The sequence below is a fragment of the Notamacropus eugenii genome, chromosome 1 (assembly GCF_028372415.1).
Source record: "Notamacropus eugenii isolate mMacEug1 chromosome 1, mMacEug1.pri_v2, whole genome shotgun sequence".
Lineage (NCBI taxonomy): Eukaryota > Metazoa > Chordata > Mammalia > Diprotodontia > Macropodidae > Notamacropus > Notamacropus eugenii.
The window spans coordinates 95,857,912-95,874,839 of NC_092872.1; the positions used below are offsets into that span (position 1 = coordinate 95,857,912).

The 16,928-nt window shown below is 39.0% G+C and overlaps 1 protein-coding gene across 1 annotated transcript in view; it reads left to right on the forward strand.

Annotated features, from left to right (window-relative positions):
• Positions 1 to 4,125: 4,125 nt before the first annotated feature.
• Positions 4,126 to 16,928, forward strand: part of BMERB1 (bMERB domain containing 1) — a 137,842-nt gene continuing 125,039 nt past the window's right edge. The window contains exon 1 of the mRNA XM_072610259.1: positions 4,126 to 4,387. Within this exon, the coding sequence (XP_072466360.1) occupies positions 4,282 to 4,387 (106 nt within the window). The 5' untranslated portion in view covers positions 4,126 to 4,281. The remainder of the gene's footprint in view (positions 4,388 to 16,928) is intronic.

Here is a 16,928-nt window from a genome sequence, read left to right on the forward strand (position 1 = left end):
CAAAAAAAGAAATAGTTCTAGGTTCCAGGAGATGTTGGGGGTAAATTTGTGGCAATACTGAGGGCTTGAACAATTGCCATGCATGTCAATCTCCACATTTTCTCTTCTTCCCTTGACTTAGAACAGATAATGATACATCTTGAAAAGAAGCAGATTTCTGTGTAGAGTGCTTCATGATGACAGTTTAAGCAACTGGAACATTTCAATTCAAAAACATTAATTAAATGCTCACTGTATACTATGCTACATGCTAAAGAAGGTAAAGAGTTTAAATAAGATATATAGAGCTTATTCCTTCAATAGAGATTACCCTATGGGGATTAGAATATGCTGTTGTTCACTTATTCAAGCATGTCAAACTCTTCATGACCTTGTAGACCATACTGCCCATAGGGTTTTCTTGGCAAAGGTAGTGGAGTGGTTTGCCATTTGTTTCTCTAGTGGATTAAGGTAAAAAGAAGTTAAGTGACTTGCCCAACTGGGTTGAGGTGGGGGTGTCACACCTATAGCCACATAACCCTAACTATCTGAGGCTGGTTGAACTCAGGTCTTCCTGACTCCAGCCCCAGCACTTTATCCACTGAGCCACCTAGCTGCCTTCTTATGATATACTCATGCAATAATTATAGTACAAAACAGTACATGCTAAGAGAGATATGGATAGATTGACATGTGAATTCCAAATGGTTGTTGGGGTAGGGAAAAGTCATTATAGGGAACGCTTCATGGAGGTCATAGTATTCAAGTTGTGCTTTGGGTAGGAATTTAAGCAGATAGAGTGCATCCTGGGTCATCTCCAGTCATCCTGATGAATATCTGGTTACTGGATTCACATGGCTCTGGAGGAGAAATGAGGCTGGTAACCTCATTCAAAACAAAGTCAAGTGCAAGTCATGTCATCATTCCTCTGATGGCATGGTCTTCTTTGGCAATGAAGGATGAACACAAGCAGGTAGAGAAAGGTGGTGAAGAAGATAGAGGCATAGTTGTGAAGCTAGAAATACCAGGAAAGTGTGGGAATCTCAAATCCCAGGAAGAAAAAGACTAACCAAAAGGAAGGCACCACCAACAGTGTCAATTGGTGCCCAGCAGTCAAGGAAGTCAACTTTTAAAAGAAGTTTAGCAGTAATTGGGAAACAGTGTGATCCTAGGCATAAAAGATGGGAAACTGAAGGATGTGTATGAGGAATGGAAAATAAGTAACATGGTTTGGCTGAAGGCTAGAGTCAATGAAGGAAGTAGCAATAAAAAGACTGAAATGTTAGGGTATCAGAGTGTGAAGGTCTTCGAATGCCTCAGGTAAAGGAGTTGGAACTTTGAGAAGAATTATCTGTTTTTCCTTTCTGTTTCCCACCCTCCCATGAATGGATCCACCCAAGTCTTCCTTTCAGAGGATCCCTAAGAGTTGCCCTAAACCCCTGCCTCAGAGGAAACTTTCCTCAAGCATCTATTTACTATGCCTTCTCCCATCATACTATGGTCTTTTTTTTGTGCCCAGGGCAATACAGGACAGTTTGGCTTCCTTTTGATCACTGCTTTTGCAAAGTTTAAACATATGCTATCAGTCTTTAAAAATAAAACAATTTTGCTGCATTTCTAACTCCAAGCTGGTAGAAATATTAGTGATTAAAAACAGAACCTCTGATTCCATATCATTCTTTTAGCCAGTGGTTGCTCTGTGGCTGAAGCCAATTGGACACAGCCAACTCCTACTTTCAGTTCAGTTGCACCTTCCCTGATGCCATGACCTCTCACAGATGTCTCTTGCTCTTCTCCTTCCTTTAGTGCGTGTAAAGGCTGGATTTCTAATCACAGTCTCCAGGCTCTCCAAAGCTCAAGTAGATAAGCAAAGGTGAACCCCTAGTTCACTTAGTTGTTCAGGTCATTCATGATTACTTTTAGTTTAAATATTTCATTTTTATCTTAATAAGAAAGATATGAAAGTATTAAAGTAGTGTGGAGAATAGATTTGAGGTGGAAGAGAGGGGGAGGCAGGACAATCTACTGGGAGGCTATTGTGATAGTACAGTGGGTGGTAATGAGAGCTCGTACCAGGGGAGGGGTGAAGCAGAGATAATATGAAGGTAGAATCAAAATAATGATAATTGAAAATGAGAGATGAGAGAGGGATGGAGAGTCAAAGAGAAGAACAAAATTTTTAATGTGAGAGATGGGGCAAATGGTGGTTCCACAGATGGAAATAGTGAGGTCAGCAGGAGGAAGAGGTTTTAGTGGAAAGTCATTGAATTTGAATTACCAGTGGAATATCTAGGTAGAGCTAGAAATATTAGTTTGGAGTTTGAGTCAGAGCCAGAGATATAAATTTGTGAGTGACTTGCACAGAATGATACTAAAAATCACAAAAGTGTTTGAGATTTCCAAGGGATGCAGTACAGAGGCAGAAAAGCAGAGGGCCCAGGGCACAGCCTTAAGAGAATGCCTATCTAAAAGGGTCAGGGTCCATTGGGGAATACCTACTTTAAAAGATGAAAACAAGAAACCAGTGACAGAAACAGAAAAAAGAATGGCTAGAGAGATGGGGGAATCAGGTGAGTGTGGTGTTCCAAAAGTCAGATAAGACAAGAGTGGTATCACACAGGAGAAATAGCAATAATGCAAATATTGTGTAGAGTCAAGGAGGATAATAAGGAAAAAAAGGCCATCAGGTTTGGCCATTTGGTGATCATTATCTTGAAAAAAGTAGTTTGAGTGGAGTGAGGGAGATGGAAACTAGATAACAAAGGGGTGAGGAAGTAGAGGCACTCCTGTAAACAACTTTTTAAACAACTTGAGCAGTGAATGGGGAGGAGAGAGATACAATGTTGGGAGCTGTACTGGGGACAAGTATTAAGTGAAGGCTTTTAAAAAAAGATCAGGTGATCTGAACTTATTTGTAGGAAGATATGAAGAAACTATTAAAAATACATGGAAGAAAGGGTTGATTTATTTTCATCCTCATGTATAGAAATATTAATACAATCCTAACAAACCATTATACAAATTATACATATCATGGATGTATATCCTTATGTACATTCTCATTTTAACAGGTTCCCTCTCTTAGCTAAGAAAACAATTCAGTAAATTCATGGAAGATAAGAATGGAAAACATTGTATGGTTAAGATTCAACTATTGCTGGGAATATATACTTCTGTTGACCTGACCTTTTATAATTATCTTGTATCCCTTCTGAGTCATTGGCATTCTCAGGAGTAGCAAGGCACTAATCCAAGTTCTGAATCCAAGGGTAGAAAATCACTCCAGAACTTTTTCAGAGTTATTTAAATTGCCTTATTGTCACCCTGAAACAGTGCAAATGGACAGGTGTTTCCTCTTTTGACGCAGGGTTGAAATCTTGTCTTTTAAGAAGATTCCAAAATTAGATTATTTCCCTAGCACATTGTAAAATAATTTTGCATTAAAGAATAGGGCCACTGGATACAAAGCACCAGATAGAATCCAAATGTTATTTTTGCTAAATGTATGTACTTTGTCTTCTTAAAGTCACTGTATTTTGTGACTGACAATGTTATTCAGATTTCTGGAAAGTAACTCATTACTTAACACTTTTGTAAGTACTTAGCATTGTAGATTTCAAGACAAAAAGGAACTAGAGGCCTTTCCAATTAGTTTTATGGTATCTAAGGATATGATACCTTTATCTATCCCTTTAGTTCATATACATACAGATTTCACTGCCTCACTGTTATACACGCAGACGTATACAAAGGCGTAGTGGCTGAAACACAACTTTCTCCCAAACCCTTGTCCATACACCAACACCGACACATTTGCATTATTCACATAAAGATGGATACATCGTCCACAGACATGCTCACGAATGCCACACAAAGCTGCTCAGCCTGCTTACAGATGATGAATAGCGCTCACAGACACAACCATATGCAAAACACATACAAACCCCTGACACTTTTAACCTTTCCTCAAGACATCGGAAGCAGAGACACAGCATACATCCAGTGTCTTGCTCACTCTCCCTTGGCTGTTATGTTTTTGTTACTGTTGTTTGCAGAGTTATTTCCCTCTTCTCGCCACCCAGCCCCCAGACCTTCTCCGAGTCACTACTGCGCATGTGCTCTGCATCCCTCCCCTTCCTGGGTACCAGTCGGGCTCTCCCCGACTCTGCCGGCGGAAGAGATGCAGTAGCGTCACGAGCGCCCAGCCCCTTAAAACGCTGCTGGCTGGAGCCACCTCCCTCCTTGCAGCCCGCTGGGGGGATGGAGTAAAGGAGACCCATCGACCCGCCAGTGGAACCGGCTATGGAATTAAAGCAATCGTTGTCCGCCCACCTGGAGGCTGAAAAGCCGCTGAGGCGCTATGGGGCCGTGGAGGAGACGGAATGGAAAGCGGAGGGACTGGGGAGAAGTGAGTACCCGGGCGGGGAGAGTGGAGCAGCCCTGCAAACACGCTGGTGGCTGCTTAAGCGCGGTAAAAGCTGGAGACCGTTCCCTGCCCGGCTGAAGAAAGCGCCCCCGCAGCGGTGCTTTTAGCTGAGGGGGGCGATGCGCAGCGCCGCGCGGGCTTAGGCTTCTAACAAAGGGGGACCGGCACGTCATTCCCGCTGGGTTGTCAATCGATGTGTCCTCGGTCCAGGGGACTTTGCAAAGACAGCCCAGCGGGAAATGGAGAGGGAACACCAATTCCTGGGCTCTGATTTGGGCTTTAGAGATCCTAGTGCAGCCTCTTTCTGATGGACCTTGAGGTGGGCTCTCTTCCTCAGTTGCAGGCAGGCAGGAGGAGAGATTAGGGGTGAAGGATGATTTTCCACCCTGATACTATGAGAACAAGTGGACCAGGAATTCCTAAGAAAGGCAGTTGTCCATGATCAGTTTTCTTGGTCGAGGGTGCATGTGAAATTCTCAGCATTCCTTCTTTTTCTCCAGACACACATGCTTACTTCACCTATTCCGGAGTGGGGAGAGGTGGCACTTGGCTCAACTAAAGGTTTTGGATTGTATGTGCTGTCACTGTATAACAGATGGGCTCTGTTTGCTAAATTTCTAAGGTTCAGTGCAAAGAGCATCTTTCTAAAGATGAAGGATTTTTTTTTGAAGGATGCAACAGTTGACACTTCTGCCCCCAGAGTCCAAAGGCGGGAGGGTGCTTCCTGAGGGCAACAGGGACACTAATCCTCCTTGCAAAAACCTAGAGAGACTCCAAGTGCCCTTCACTTTGCTTGCTTTAATGCAGCTGTTCACCAGATGTTGTGAAAAGTCATCTCCCCTCCTCATTCAGTCTGTACATTCCTGCCTTTGCTCTAGATTACCGTTCTCAGAATTAGCTATAAAGCAGGCATATATATACATATACGTATATGTATATGTATATATATATTTCCAAGCTACTGGGGGTAGAAATGGGAGTTCCATTGACACATGACATATTTGGTTTAATTTTTATTTCAGTTTTCTTGGACAGCTTTCAGTCTCAATGTGTGTGCTCTTTGCATCATCTCTGTCCAGGAGCGAATTGTGTGTTTTCACGTTTTTCCCTTCTCCGATCATTGAGATTTAGAAAGTCTTCTTAGAATGGCACAGATGTGTTCTGATTCAGGTGTATTCAGCTTGAATAGGGACTACAGGTTAATCCATGTTTGGACTGCTGAAGTTTTTTACAGTATAGCACAAGGATCTCTACTATTTAACCTCTTTCTCCCCCCGCCCCTTCCATCTTTCCGATATTCAAATGTCAAACTCTCCTTCTCACTTAATATTTCTACTGTGAGTTTTGTTGCAGTATATGTTATGAGATTACTACTGAATGTATCAATATTTCTTCAGACTCGATTGAATAGACTCCCAGGGTATGTTCATTAATTTCACAATCATGAGGAAGCTGTGGCTGCTTCAGGAGCCTGCCATGTTATGGTCTAATCAGTAGACATGGTTTTGGACCTGATAAGCTGATGTTAATTTAGATCAAACTTTTAATAGAATCTGTAGAAATGACCTGCCTTTTTCCTTTTGCACAATAACACTCTGGAGTAATACTGAGCTGTTGGTTATCACTCACATCACCTTATTGTAGCCTTTTCTTTCCCTGTGAACTTCTTAATCTTTTAGGTCACAGGCTATAAGCTGTTCAGAGCTTTTTAGATAGATTCCTTTATATGTCTTTCTTGCAGTAATCAAACCTATTCTCGTGCTTTTTAAAACTCTGCCCACAGACTCTGGTCTGTTTTTTACAGCTACCTTAAAATCCAAAGTTGGGATTTTTTTTAAACTCAAATTTGAAATCTTCTTAAGAAATTGATTTAAGACAAGCTTTGGAATCTTAGTTTGATAGCTGATAGTTTCATCTTTTGGGGTTTCATACTCTTGACTAGATAGTCTATTATAAGAGCTATTTGAGAGAAAAATAACAATAAGGAGCTCTTTGGGGATCCTTCCCACCTTCCTATATCTACGCCATCATATATAACATCTATGAAATGTATTTATATAGATTAATATGGTATGATGATTGTTATTATTGATTTCCAAAAGTATAAACACCAAACTGATGTAAGGATCTGACATTTGATGTTGAGGTGCTTTTTTATTTGCATAATGTAATGGAAATGTAGACCCAAGGTAATGATTCATTTGCCTTTTAATAGGAGAAAGAGCTCTCTGTTAATGGAATCTCTACATATTTAAATTAATTTTGTTAAACACTAAGCATGTGCTTAATTAAAAGATAACATAAAAGAGAAAAAGACCAGAGGGCTGTTTTTTTTTCTTTTTGGTGAGGTAGGATTGTATAAAATTCTCTTATTAAATGTCTTTAGCAACAATAATAATGAGAAGCTGAATATCTAATTATTCAGAGCAGAAAAATATTTGAGGACTTTAAACCAGATTTTCAAGTCCTAGCTTCTACATATTCCAGTCTCTTCTTCTATATAACTGGAAAAAATAGCTCTACTTTCCTCATAGGAAATTGCTTTGAATCTGTAGAAAGAGTTTCATGGGGAAAATACTTTGGTTTTTAAAAAAATCCGGATCTTTCCTCTAATCACTTTCCTCTGTTGTTGAGACTCATCTTTTGGATTTGAACTGGGCTTTTAAGAGTGGGTAGAATTTAGATAGAAGGAGAGGAGGGGGAAGGGCATTCCAGGTGGGTGGAAAAGCATCAGAGAAAGCATGGAGGTGGGGAAGAGCATGCTGTGTGCAAAGGACAAGAAAAATGTGGAAGGCTCATGCAACAAATTTTCCCACAAGCAAAGGAGAACATGATTCTTGGTTAAAGGCCCAAGTTTGTAGAGTGACCGGTAAATTACTGACTCCAGTCAAGGGAACATATCTAGATTCAAACTGAACAATGTTTTAGGTTTATCAAAATAGTGAAGATGGAAAGATCCTAATACACGACGAGGGCATTTAAAAATAGACTTTCTATGAAGGCTTACTTTGGTAAGGTTACTCTTGGGTGTGTGAGGCCAATGTTTCACACGTTTATTCAGAGGGTTAGCTAAATCTTTGAACCATTCAGTAAAAACTTCCTTAGCTCCATGGTATAGTGGAAAGAACCCTAGATTTGGTTTCAGAGGACCTGGGTTCTTACCAGAGATGTTCTAATAAATGTTTAACAATGGGTGTGGGCGGGGGTGGGGGGGTGGGGGGGGAAGGAAATTGTACAACCTTAATGTCCATTGTAAACACTTTCACCAGTATTTTCTTAGGTACAATCAACAAAATAATCAAACAAGCCCTGATCTGCAGCATTTGCTGATTTCGGAGGTGTGAATGCCCACACTGAAAATTGAGTCATCAATTTTCCAAGGGTGGTTTGAGCTGACTCTAGGACGGGCTTGGTTCTTACCAACAACATGACCTTAGAGATATCATTTCATCTCTCTATGCCTTAGTTCTTCATCTGTAAAACAAAAGGATTGGATTAGACCCCTTTCAAGCATTAGATTCTCCAATCCCAGCATGTAAAGAATGAGGCAAGGCTATGGAGACAGAGTGGATAAAGGGAGGAACTTAGATATAAGAAACTTGATTCTATGCACCATCGCCAGAATGGTAACCTACATTATGCAAATTATTGTGGGGATATAATTGTAGAGTTACAAGAAGATAAATGTGAAAAAGAATGTTTTATTATTTTTTTTGTATCTCTAGAATCTAGCACAGTACCTTCCTTGCGTGTAGGAGAATATTCGCTGGATTAGGAAGCATTTAGAATAAACACACCGTTATTTACTTCTTTGTGTGACTGTTCATAACTTTAAAGAGCAAGTGTAATAAATAGGGAGACATTTTAAGCTGTAATCAGATTACTTAGCGATTCTCATTCATTAACTGATGGGTATAACCACTTGCTCTTATTTCTGATCTCCAAACATAATTTGCAAAGGACCATAATAGTGAGCATTAATAGAGCTCTTCAGGAGCAGCTCAGTGCTACCGTAGAGAGAGCACTGTGGTTGAAAACAGGAGACTCATCTTCATGAGTTTAAATCTGGTCTCAGACACTTACTAGCTGTGTGACCTTAGACAAGTCCCTTAACCCTGTTTGCCTTAGTTCCTCACCACTAAAATGAGCTGGAGAAGGAAATGACAAGCTATTCCAGTGTCTGCCGAGAAAACCCCAAATGGTGATCACGAAGAGTCAGACATGACTGAAATGACTGAACTACAAAATAGAGCTCTTTAATCAGGTAGTTAATAAAGAATTATTAAGCACTTACCATGTTCCACATACTGTGCTAATAAGCATTGGGGTTACAGAGGCAAAAGGCAGTTTCTTCCTTCAAGGAGCTTCCAGTCTAATGGGGGAGACAACCTGAAAATAATGTACAAACAAGATATTGACAGGATAATTTGGGGGTCACCTCAGAGGAAGGCTCTAAGGTTAAGGAGGACTAGGGAAGGCTTCTGGCTTCTAGGTTTCTAGGTTTACATATTTCCAAAATACTACATATAGATTATCATATTTAATCTTCACAATAACCCTGTAAGGTAAGGGCTATTATTATCCCTGTTTTATAGGTGAGAAAACTGAGGCTGAGAAAGGGTAAGTGACTTGCCTAGGGTCATACAGTTTACTAAGTGTCTCAGACTGGATTTGAATTCTGGTCTTCCTGACTCCAAGCCCATTGTTCTACCCACTACACCACCTTGGTTGCAGAAGGAGGAAGAATTTTTATTGCTCTAGGGTATGCATATTGTCTTCTCTAACTTTTCCTCTTTCCTGGATGAAATCCATATCTGTTAGTTCTCATGTCACAGAAAACAACATCTGTCTTTTTCATTCAGCTATACTGTCTGCAGGTAGAACAGGTCTGACAGGTTGGAGCTTGACATAGACAGGGAATCTCTTTTATTTTATCCTCTTTGAAACACTGCTCCAAAAGGCCCGAAAAGGTTTTTGGCTATTTATTAACAGTTACAGAAAGAAGTAAATAGTAGTAGTCTCAGTGCAACAGAGGTTCATAGGAAGCCAAAGAAGAGGAAGGTCAATTCAATTCAACAGACATATTAAGTCCCAACTATGTACAAGAATGTCCAATTTCTATTTTTCCTTTCAAGCATCTCCACTCAGATTATACCATCTTAAGTTCAACTGAGACATCAAGGGACCAAAATCCAAGAATATGTGTTTGTATTTTAGGGACTTCCTGGTAGCTAGCTTATTCCAGGTTGTAAATTATTTTTAGACATGCTTTTCCTATATTCAGATGTCATGGGATGCCACCCCGCAATTATTCTAATTACAGTATAAACATATAAATAAGGGAAGCAAACAGGTGGGCCAAGCTGACTTTAACAACAAGAAATCATAAGGAAGTGACAGAAAGTGACATGTACCAGTTGGGTCAAACTATTGACCCCATCTCAACTAACTCCCTTAAGACTAGGACCCTGCACCCAAGGACCCTGTGAATAGCAGTACCTCTAAACCACTAACCCAGTTTTGAGTCCAACTTCTGTAACCATCATAGAGAGGTACAACCCTTATGGAGAAGGGACTGGCATCACTGTAATCACAAACTGCAGAACAACTGTCAACAATGGGCAGGTAAGCTGAAGAGCCCAAGAACAGTACAGCTGTCCAGACCATTGACCCTGCCCAGCCCTCCTTGGTATTGGGGAGCAATCCTTGTGGAAATGTACCTAGCAAATTCCACTGCAGGTGTTGTAGCCCTGACTTCTTCAGAAGCCATAGCTACTGCAAATCCAGAAAAGAAAGTTCTTAACACCAGAGTCTTTGGCATTGTCAAACAGTTGCACATCAGAGGGGATGTAACTGTCACTAAACATATAGGCATTGCCATCTGCTTTGCCACTCTATTCTGAAGACCACTGGACTTTTCCATCTGACTTGCAACTGACGCTATATATGTTATGACTCCCATTGTAATGTGATCTCTTTCCAAGCAGGAATTATCTTTGCAAACCTTAAAGCATTACCGTATGTTAGCTATTATTATTTTTATTTGCATTCCCATAGCTTAGCACAGGTTTTGCAGATGGTAAATGCTTAATAACTGCTTTTTCATTTATTCTCAAAATATGGATACGGGTTTGTAAAGTTGGTTCCTCCCCTCCCCCCTTGATTCTTATGGAAGAATATAATTTTCTGATTTACTCATCTTCTTGCCTGTCTTATACAGTCCCTGATAAACCTGAGATTTTCACTCGTCTAACTCAGAGCTAAATTGCTGTAGATTAGAGTGGGAGAAAAAAGCACCAGAATAAATCTATCTGTAGCAGTAAGGAAGGAAACAGGCATTTGTTAAATGCCTACAATGCTCTAGTCGCTATGCTAAGCACTTTACAAATGTTATATCCTTGTAGCAACCCTGGTGGGTAAATGCTATAATCATCCCCATTTTATAGATGAGGAAAGTGAGTCAGACTGGTTAAGTGATTTGTCCAGGGTCACACAGCTAGTAATGGTCTGAGGCTAAATTTGAACTTAAGTCTTCCTGATTCCTTCTTTCCACTAAACCACCCTACTGCTTCTCAGTAGAAGACTTAGACGCATCTCTCTTAAAGGGAAGAATTTGAACCTCACATAGAAAAGAGAAAGAAGTTATAAAGAGAGACCACTGTCAAGGGGGTTCACCAACCACGCATCTTATTATCTTATTGGTCATTTCAATCTTATTTCCCAAATGAAAATTCATTTATTCAACAAAACATTTAAAGTGCCTAATATGTACAAAACCCTGTGCTAGTTACTAAGGAAAAAAGCGAAATAAGAGATAGACCCTGCCCTAAAAGAGTTTTCAGTCAAGGAATGGAGGTAATTTATATAAGCAGTTACAATATGATATATATGAATTACCACTATAAGTCATAGAGTCATAAATCTCAAGTTGAAAGGGACCCCAAAGGCCAGTCAGGGCAAACTCATTTTACAGAGAAGGAAACTAAGACCCTCTTATTCTAAAGTTAAGTGAATGTAAAAGCAAGCACCCTGACACATACATGCAGGATGGCTTGCTATACAGGTTCTTTGATCTGCTTTTCTAAAAGGAAAACCAATTTTTGAAGGGTCAACAATCTGCTTTAATTAAGCACATATATATCATTCACTTAGTTTAGGAGAAAAAGTCAGCACCTTGAACTTCAGAGAAAATATAGAGAAATCAAAATCAACAGACAGGGCTTTCAACTGCCTGACAGTAAGCAATGCATACATCACAGATCAACAGACAGATCCAATTGTCTGATCATACATACATAGTTACCAGAGAGAGAAGCACCAGCATCTGGGTTTTCAAAGCCAGGCGGCTCCTTAGTGGCTGCCCAGGGTCTTGTCTGGCCAAACAAACACTTCCAAAGAGTAAGTCCCAAAATAAAACCTCACCTCAGAGTATTTATACATTTTTCAGAACCAGAGGGCATCACAACTCTTGAGAACCAGTGCATTAGAAATTAATAAAAGGCATGGAGCTCCCCTAATCAAGCTTCCCTTAATGGGCAGGCCCATGAATTTGTGGGAAAGATCTTTTAACTCTCTGATTAGTATTACAGTGACTTGCTTACAATCATACAAATAGTAAACAAAAATAGTAAACACTAGAATTAGAACCCAAGTCCTCTAACTCCAAAGCCTGTGCATTTCCCACTGTACAACATCACAAAGACTGACCTATTCCAATGCCTTATTGTAGTTTGAATGTGATCTTAGGTTCTTGAAGGCTATGCCAGGAGATCGTAAGCTTTGTCAGGTTCCACCATGCGGGAAAGTCTTCAAGTAGTGTCCTAGCAACAGAACATGTTGACTTTTCAAGGACCAGCCTGACTGAGTACAGTGCAGCTCATTGCTGAGAGGCTGGCCTCTTAGTGATGAATTCTTTGGCCTTGGCAACCCATGAAACAAAGGAGAATATCAAATGGCTTCCAGGCCTGTATATTCCTTTCTGTTTTTGTAGTGCCTGTTTTTGTTTGTATTTCCTTCTAGAACGGGACCATGACCTAAAGAAGGGGATAGCATGACTTGAAAGTGAATTGAATTTAAATGAGGCAGAGCTGTGCAAAGTCACCAGCCTCACTCCTCTGGAGCCATCTGGTTATAGACCAGGATGACTAGAGATGGCTTTGGATGCAGTGGGATATCTCGTCCTTTTTAAGGTCTCAGTTTGTCTGAGTCAATGCTCATTCAGTGATTGAGGCTATGTAAAAAAGTGGCAAAAAAAAAATGACCTATTTTACCTAATAAAAAAAATCAGTCTGAGAGGGGAAGACCCTCAGGATTTCTGACCAAAACAAATAATTGTTATTTATACCAACTCTGAGCCATCAGAACCCAAACAATGAGCCCTAGGGGCAAAATGATAGAAAAGAAGTGTTAAGTGTTAAGAATGTTAAGAAACATAATTTTTAGACCTTCTATAAACGTTAACTTAGAGGTTTTCATTCTCAGTGACCAGTGACCAGTTAGATATACTACAAGCAGAGGTAGTAAATCATAAAATCGTGCCATTCCTTGTCAAAAAGAAGACAAAGGAAGATTGCAGTTAGATGGAAGGCTACTGGTTCTCAGGCACCTTTGAAGAGGCAAATAAAAGAGTTGGCAGATTGGTTTTATTGTATATCTGGAGGTAACAAGAAACATCACAGGTGTCACAGGACACCTGGTCACTTGGGATTGCAGTGCTCATGATAAGTAATTGCAAAAAGCCTATCACGAAGTTAATTGCAGCTTATATGGCAATATCTGTTACAGAGGAAGAGGAAACACATAAATTCTATCTCCTTGATAAGACCCACCAAATTAAATTGACATGTAGTCTGATTATTTTTAATGCAAAGGTAGGCATAGAGGTAAACAGGAAAAAAAGTTATTCACAAGAAAGGCTAAGAGATTATATACTCAGAAATTCCAAGCCTGTACATAGTAAAGAATTTATTAGATTTCCACACTAGACTTGTGGAACATCAAGTAGCATAACAAAAAAATGAAATTATATTTAACAGGTAGAAAACAACTAGTTGTTGCTGTGAGAGTCATTTCCAAATTGTGTAGAGTTATCTCTACACAATCAGTCTGCTAACTTAATAGAGCAGAGTAATCAGTACCAAATTAGGAAAAAGAATGAAAAATGAATAATGTGAGAGACATTTGAGACATCTTCAGTCTGGTCAATTTAAATGATCAATTGATGCAGAAAATGAGGCATAGATAAAAGAACAGAGATTGACATGGATTATCACCTTTTTCCTAAGCAAGTTTAACTGCTGTAAATTCGTTGTCCTAGTGAGATGACTGAAGGATCTCAGTCAGCAAACATTTGATCTCTTTGCCAAATGGAGAGAAAAAGAAATGATAAGTAATAGTGTTTTAGAATAGGGTTTGGTAAACTACAGTCCATGGGATAAATCTTCCTGCTGCCTGTTTTTGTATAGCCCTGAGCCAAGAATGTTTTTATATTTTGAAATATCTTATGATAAAACATAAAAAGTTTTCTTAGCCTGTAAGTTTTACAAATACTTTTAAATACAGTATTTAAAAATGTAAAAAACCCCACAAAACTGTTTTTAATTTGCAGGCTATACAAAAAGCAGGCAGCAGCCTGGATTTGATCCTTGGGCTATAGTTTGCTAACCCCTGGTTTAGAATATACATTTATTTTTAATATCTTAAGGAGGAAGGCAGTGGAAGGTTCTGAGCAATACTGCTTCATAAAACATTTAAGGCTAAAACAAGTTTCAAAAACTTGGTGAGAGAAAGCCAGATCATCCCATGGGTATTTAAGGATGAAATTGAAAGGAGGTCAATGAACAGATCAAAATGGAAAAGATCTGGAAAGATTTTTCACAGTAAACCTTAGAAAAATGAAGCCATAACATTTGGACATTATCATCCCAGAGCAAAACGTGGATCCAAAGATCTTCTCCGACAAAATGTGGACCATGAATACGTCAGAGCCATTCAAGATTGCTTGAGAGATATAACAGTGATAACTTAACTTCATGACCCTCTTATGTTTTGTATCAAATTAGGCACTGAAGAGGGAGAGCTTCGCTCATTAAAAGTGTCGCTAACACAGGATATCCAGTGCAGAGTCCAAATGTAAGGGAGAGTCCTCATAGACGATGGAGTTTTTTGAAAACCCCTGTTTGTAAATGACATTGTCCTGAATACATCAAACCCAGTAACATTGAAGATCTTTCTAAATAAAATCCACAATCCTCCAGAGCATTTGGGCTAATTATCCACTCAGGCAAACCTATAGAAAACTGGTAGAAGTAGATCCATTAGTACATATAATCTTGTATGGGCACTGCAGATGGACAATGAACTGGTCTAAGACTGAATAGGAGGAGAGTGGGATGGACTGATTAGGGAAACTGCCCTGTGTTTTTCATGATCCTGAGTTTTTTACTGAGACAAAGATTCACCTTTTGAATATCAATATTCTTCTAGTGACACTGTATGACTGCATGGATTACCTAAGTCTCTGAAGAACTAAAGTTGAGAGTCACCCAAGGGTCACTGGAGAGGCACATGATAAAAGTGCATAGGATGCAGCATATTGCATGGTGATATGTGATTCAGCACTTAGCACGGTGGCCAGCACATAGTTGGTCCTTCATACATATTAACTGATTTTCTAGGAAAGCAGGTGGACCAGTCAAGTAGCAAGAGTAAAGAATAACTGAGAGATGGAATATCCCTTGGCATCTATACAATTTCATGAGATCTAAATGAAGAACCCTACATGATGGGACCATTTTTAGGAATATATAGACAAGAATCCTACAGGAACAGAAGATGTGAGAGAGTTACAATTCTTGTAGGAGGGAATGCCCCACATTGATGAAATTAGTGATTCATAAAGTATGGAAAAGAAGGACAAACAAAGTGATAGATGAGAGTTCAGAAGAGGAATGGATAACTATCATGTCTCAATATAGAGACTATATTGAGGAGGTGACATTTGAGCTAAACTTTGAAGGGCTTATCATAGGAGATTTTAGATAGTTGGGGATGGCAAAGAAGGCATTTCAAGCATGACATATGTCATGTAAAGGACATATTTCCAGAAAGGCTGGAAAACAGATTAGTAGAGGACATGCTTAGAAGATAGTCAACTTGACTTGATGGGGAATAATTTGAGATAAGACAGAAAATGTAGATCTGGTCCAGGTTGTTCAGAAGGCTTTGAGTGACAACATAATGAATTTAGACTTTATTCAGTAAGTAAAAAGCAGGCATTGAAGGTTTTTGAGTGGAGAAATGGCATGATCAGAGGTGTATTTTGGGAAGATTAATTAATAAATGATGTATAAGATGAACATCATCTCTATGAAGCTTTCCTTGTTAAGCCTCACATTTTGTTTTGCATGTATTTTTAAAAAATATGTGTCATAATTCCCTACTAGATTATAAACTATATGAGAGCAGGGGACATGTGTTAAATAAACTATCTCCCTCATTACCTGCTACAGTGTGCTACATACAATTTGTGCTTAAATAAATGTTTGTCTGAATTAATTGTATGATGAAAAAGAGGAGAAAATGGGTTATTATAACAGTCCAGGGAAGTAAGACCCCATGAGAACAGAAATGAAGATACAGATTTGTGAAATCATCTCTTTTATTCTACCATAAAATTATTCAACAATTATTTATTGAATGCTCACCATCCCCTTAATATTTTTTAAGAACTCTGGGGGAACCAAAAGAAATATAATTATCTTCAACCTCAAAAACCTTGAGATCCATTTGGAGGACAAAACTGTCACATAAGCAATAGAAAGCTATTAAGTACAAAATTGTATGAGTTGGAGTAGTTAAAAAAAAATCTTTATAGATCAGAACTTGAACTGAGCCTTGAAGAATAGATAGGATTTGGTTTGGTGGAAACGTCAGAAGGAAACTGGGCATTCAGGTGGATTAAATAGCATCAGCATGTGCTTGAGATAGTGAGACCAGTTGGACTAGTGCAGAGCCTAAATGCCAATGGGTGGTAGGAAATCAGGTCCAATGAACAAAGTTCAGTTAAATTCTGAAGGGTTTTGAAAACATGGCAAAGTAGTTAGAATCTGATGTAATATTCAATAGAGAGGCATTGTGAGTTTTGAGTAGAGGAGTAACATAAAAGATATTGTGTTTTAAGAATGTTCTATGATGGAAAATGCTATCCACATCCAGAGAAAGAACCATGGAATCTGAATACAGATCAAAGCATACTATTTTCATTTTTTGTTTTTTTCTTTCTCATGGTTTTTCCCTTTTGTTTTGATTCTTCTTTCACAACATGACTAATGTTTAAATATATTTAATATAATTGTACATGTATAACCTATATAAAATTGCTTGCTGTCTTGGGGTGGGAGAGGGAAGAGAGGGATGAAAAAAATTTGGATCTCAAAATCATATAAAAATGAATGTTGCAAACTATTTTTACATGTAATTGGAAAAAATAGTATACTATTAAGTGGATAAAAACAAAAACAAA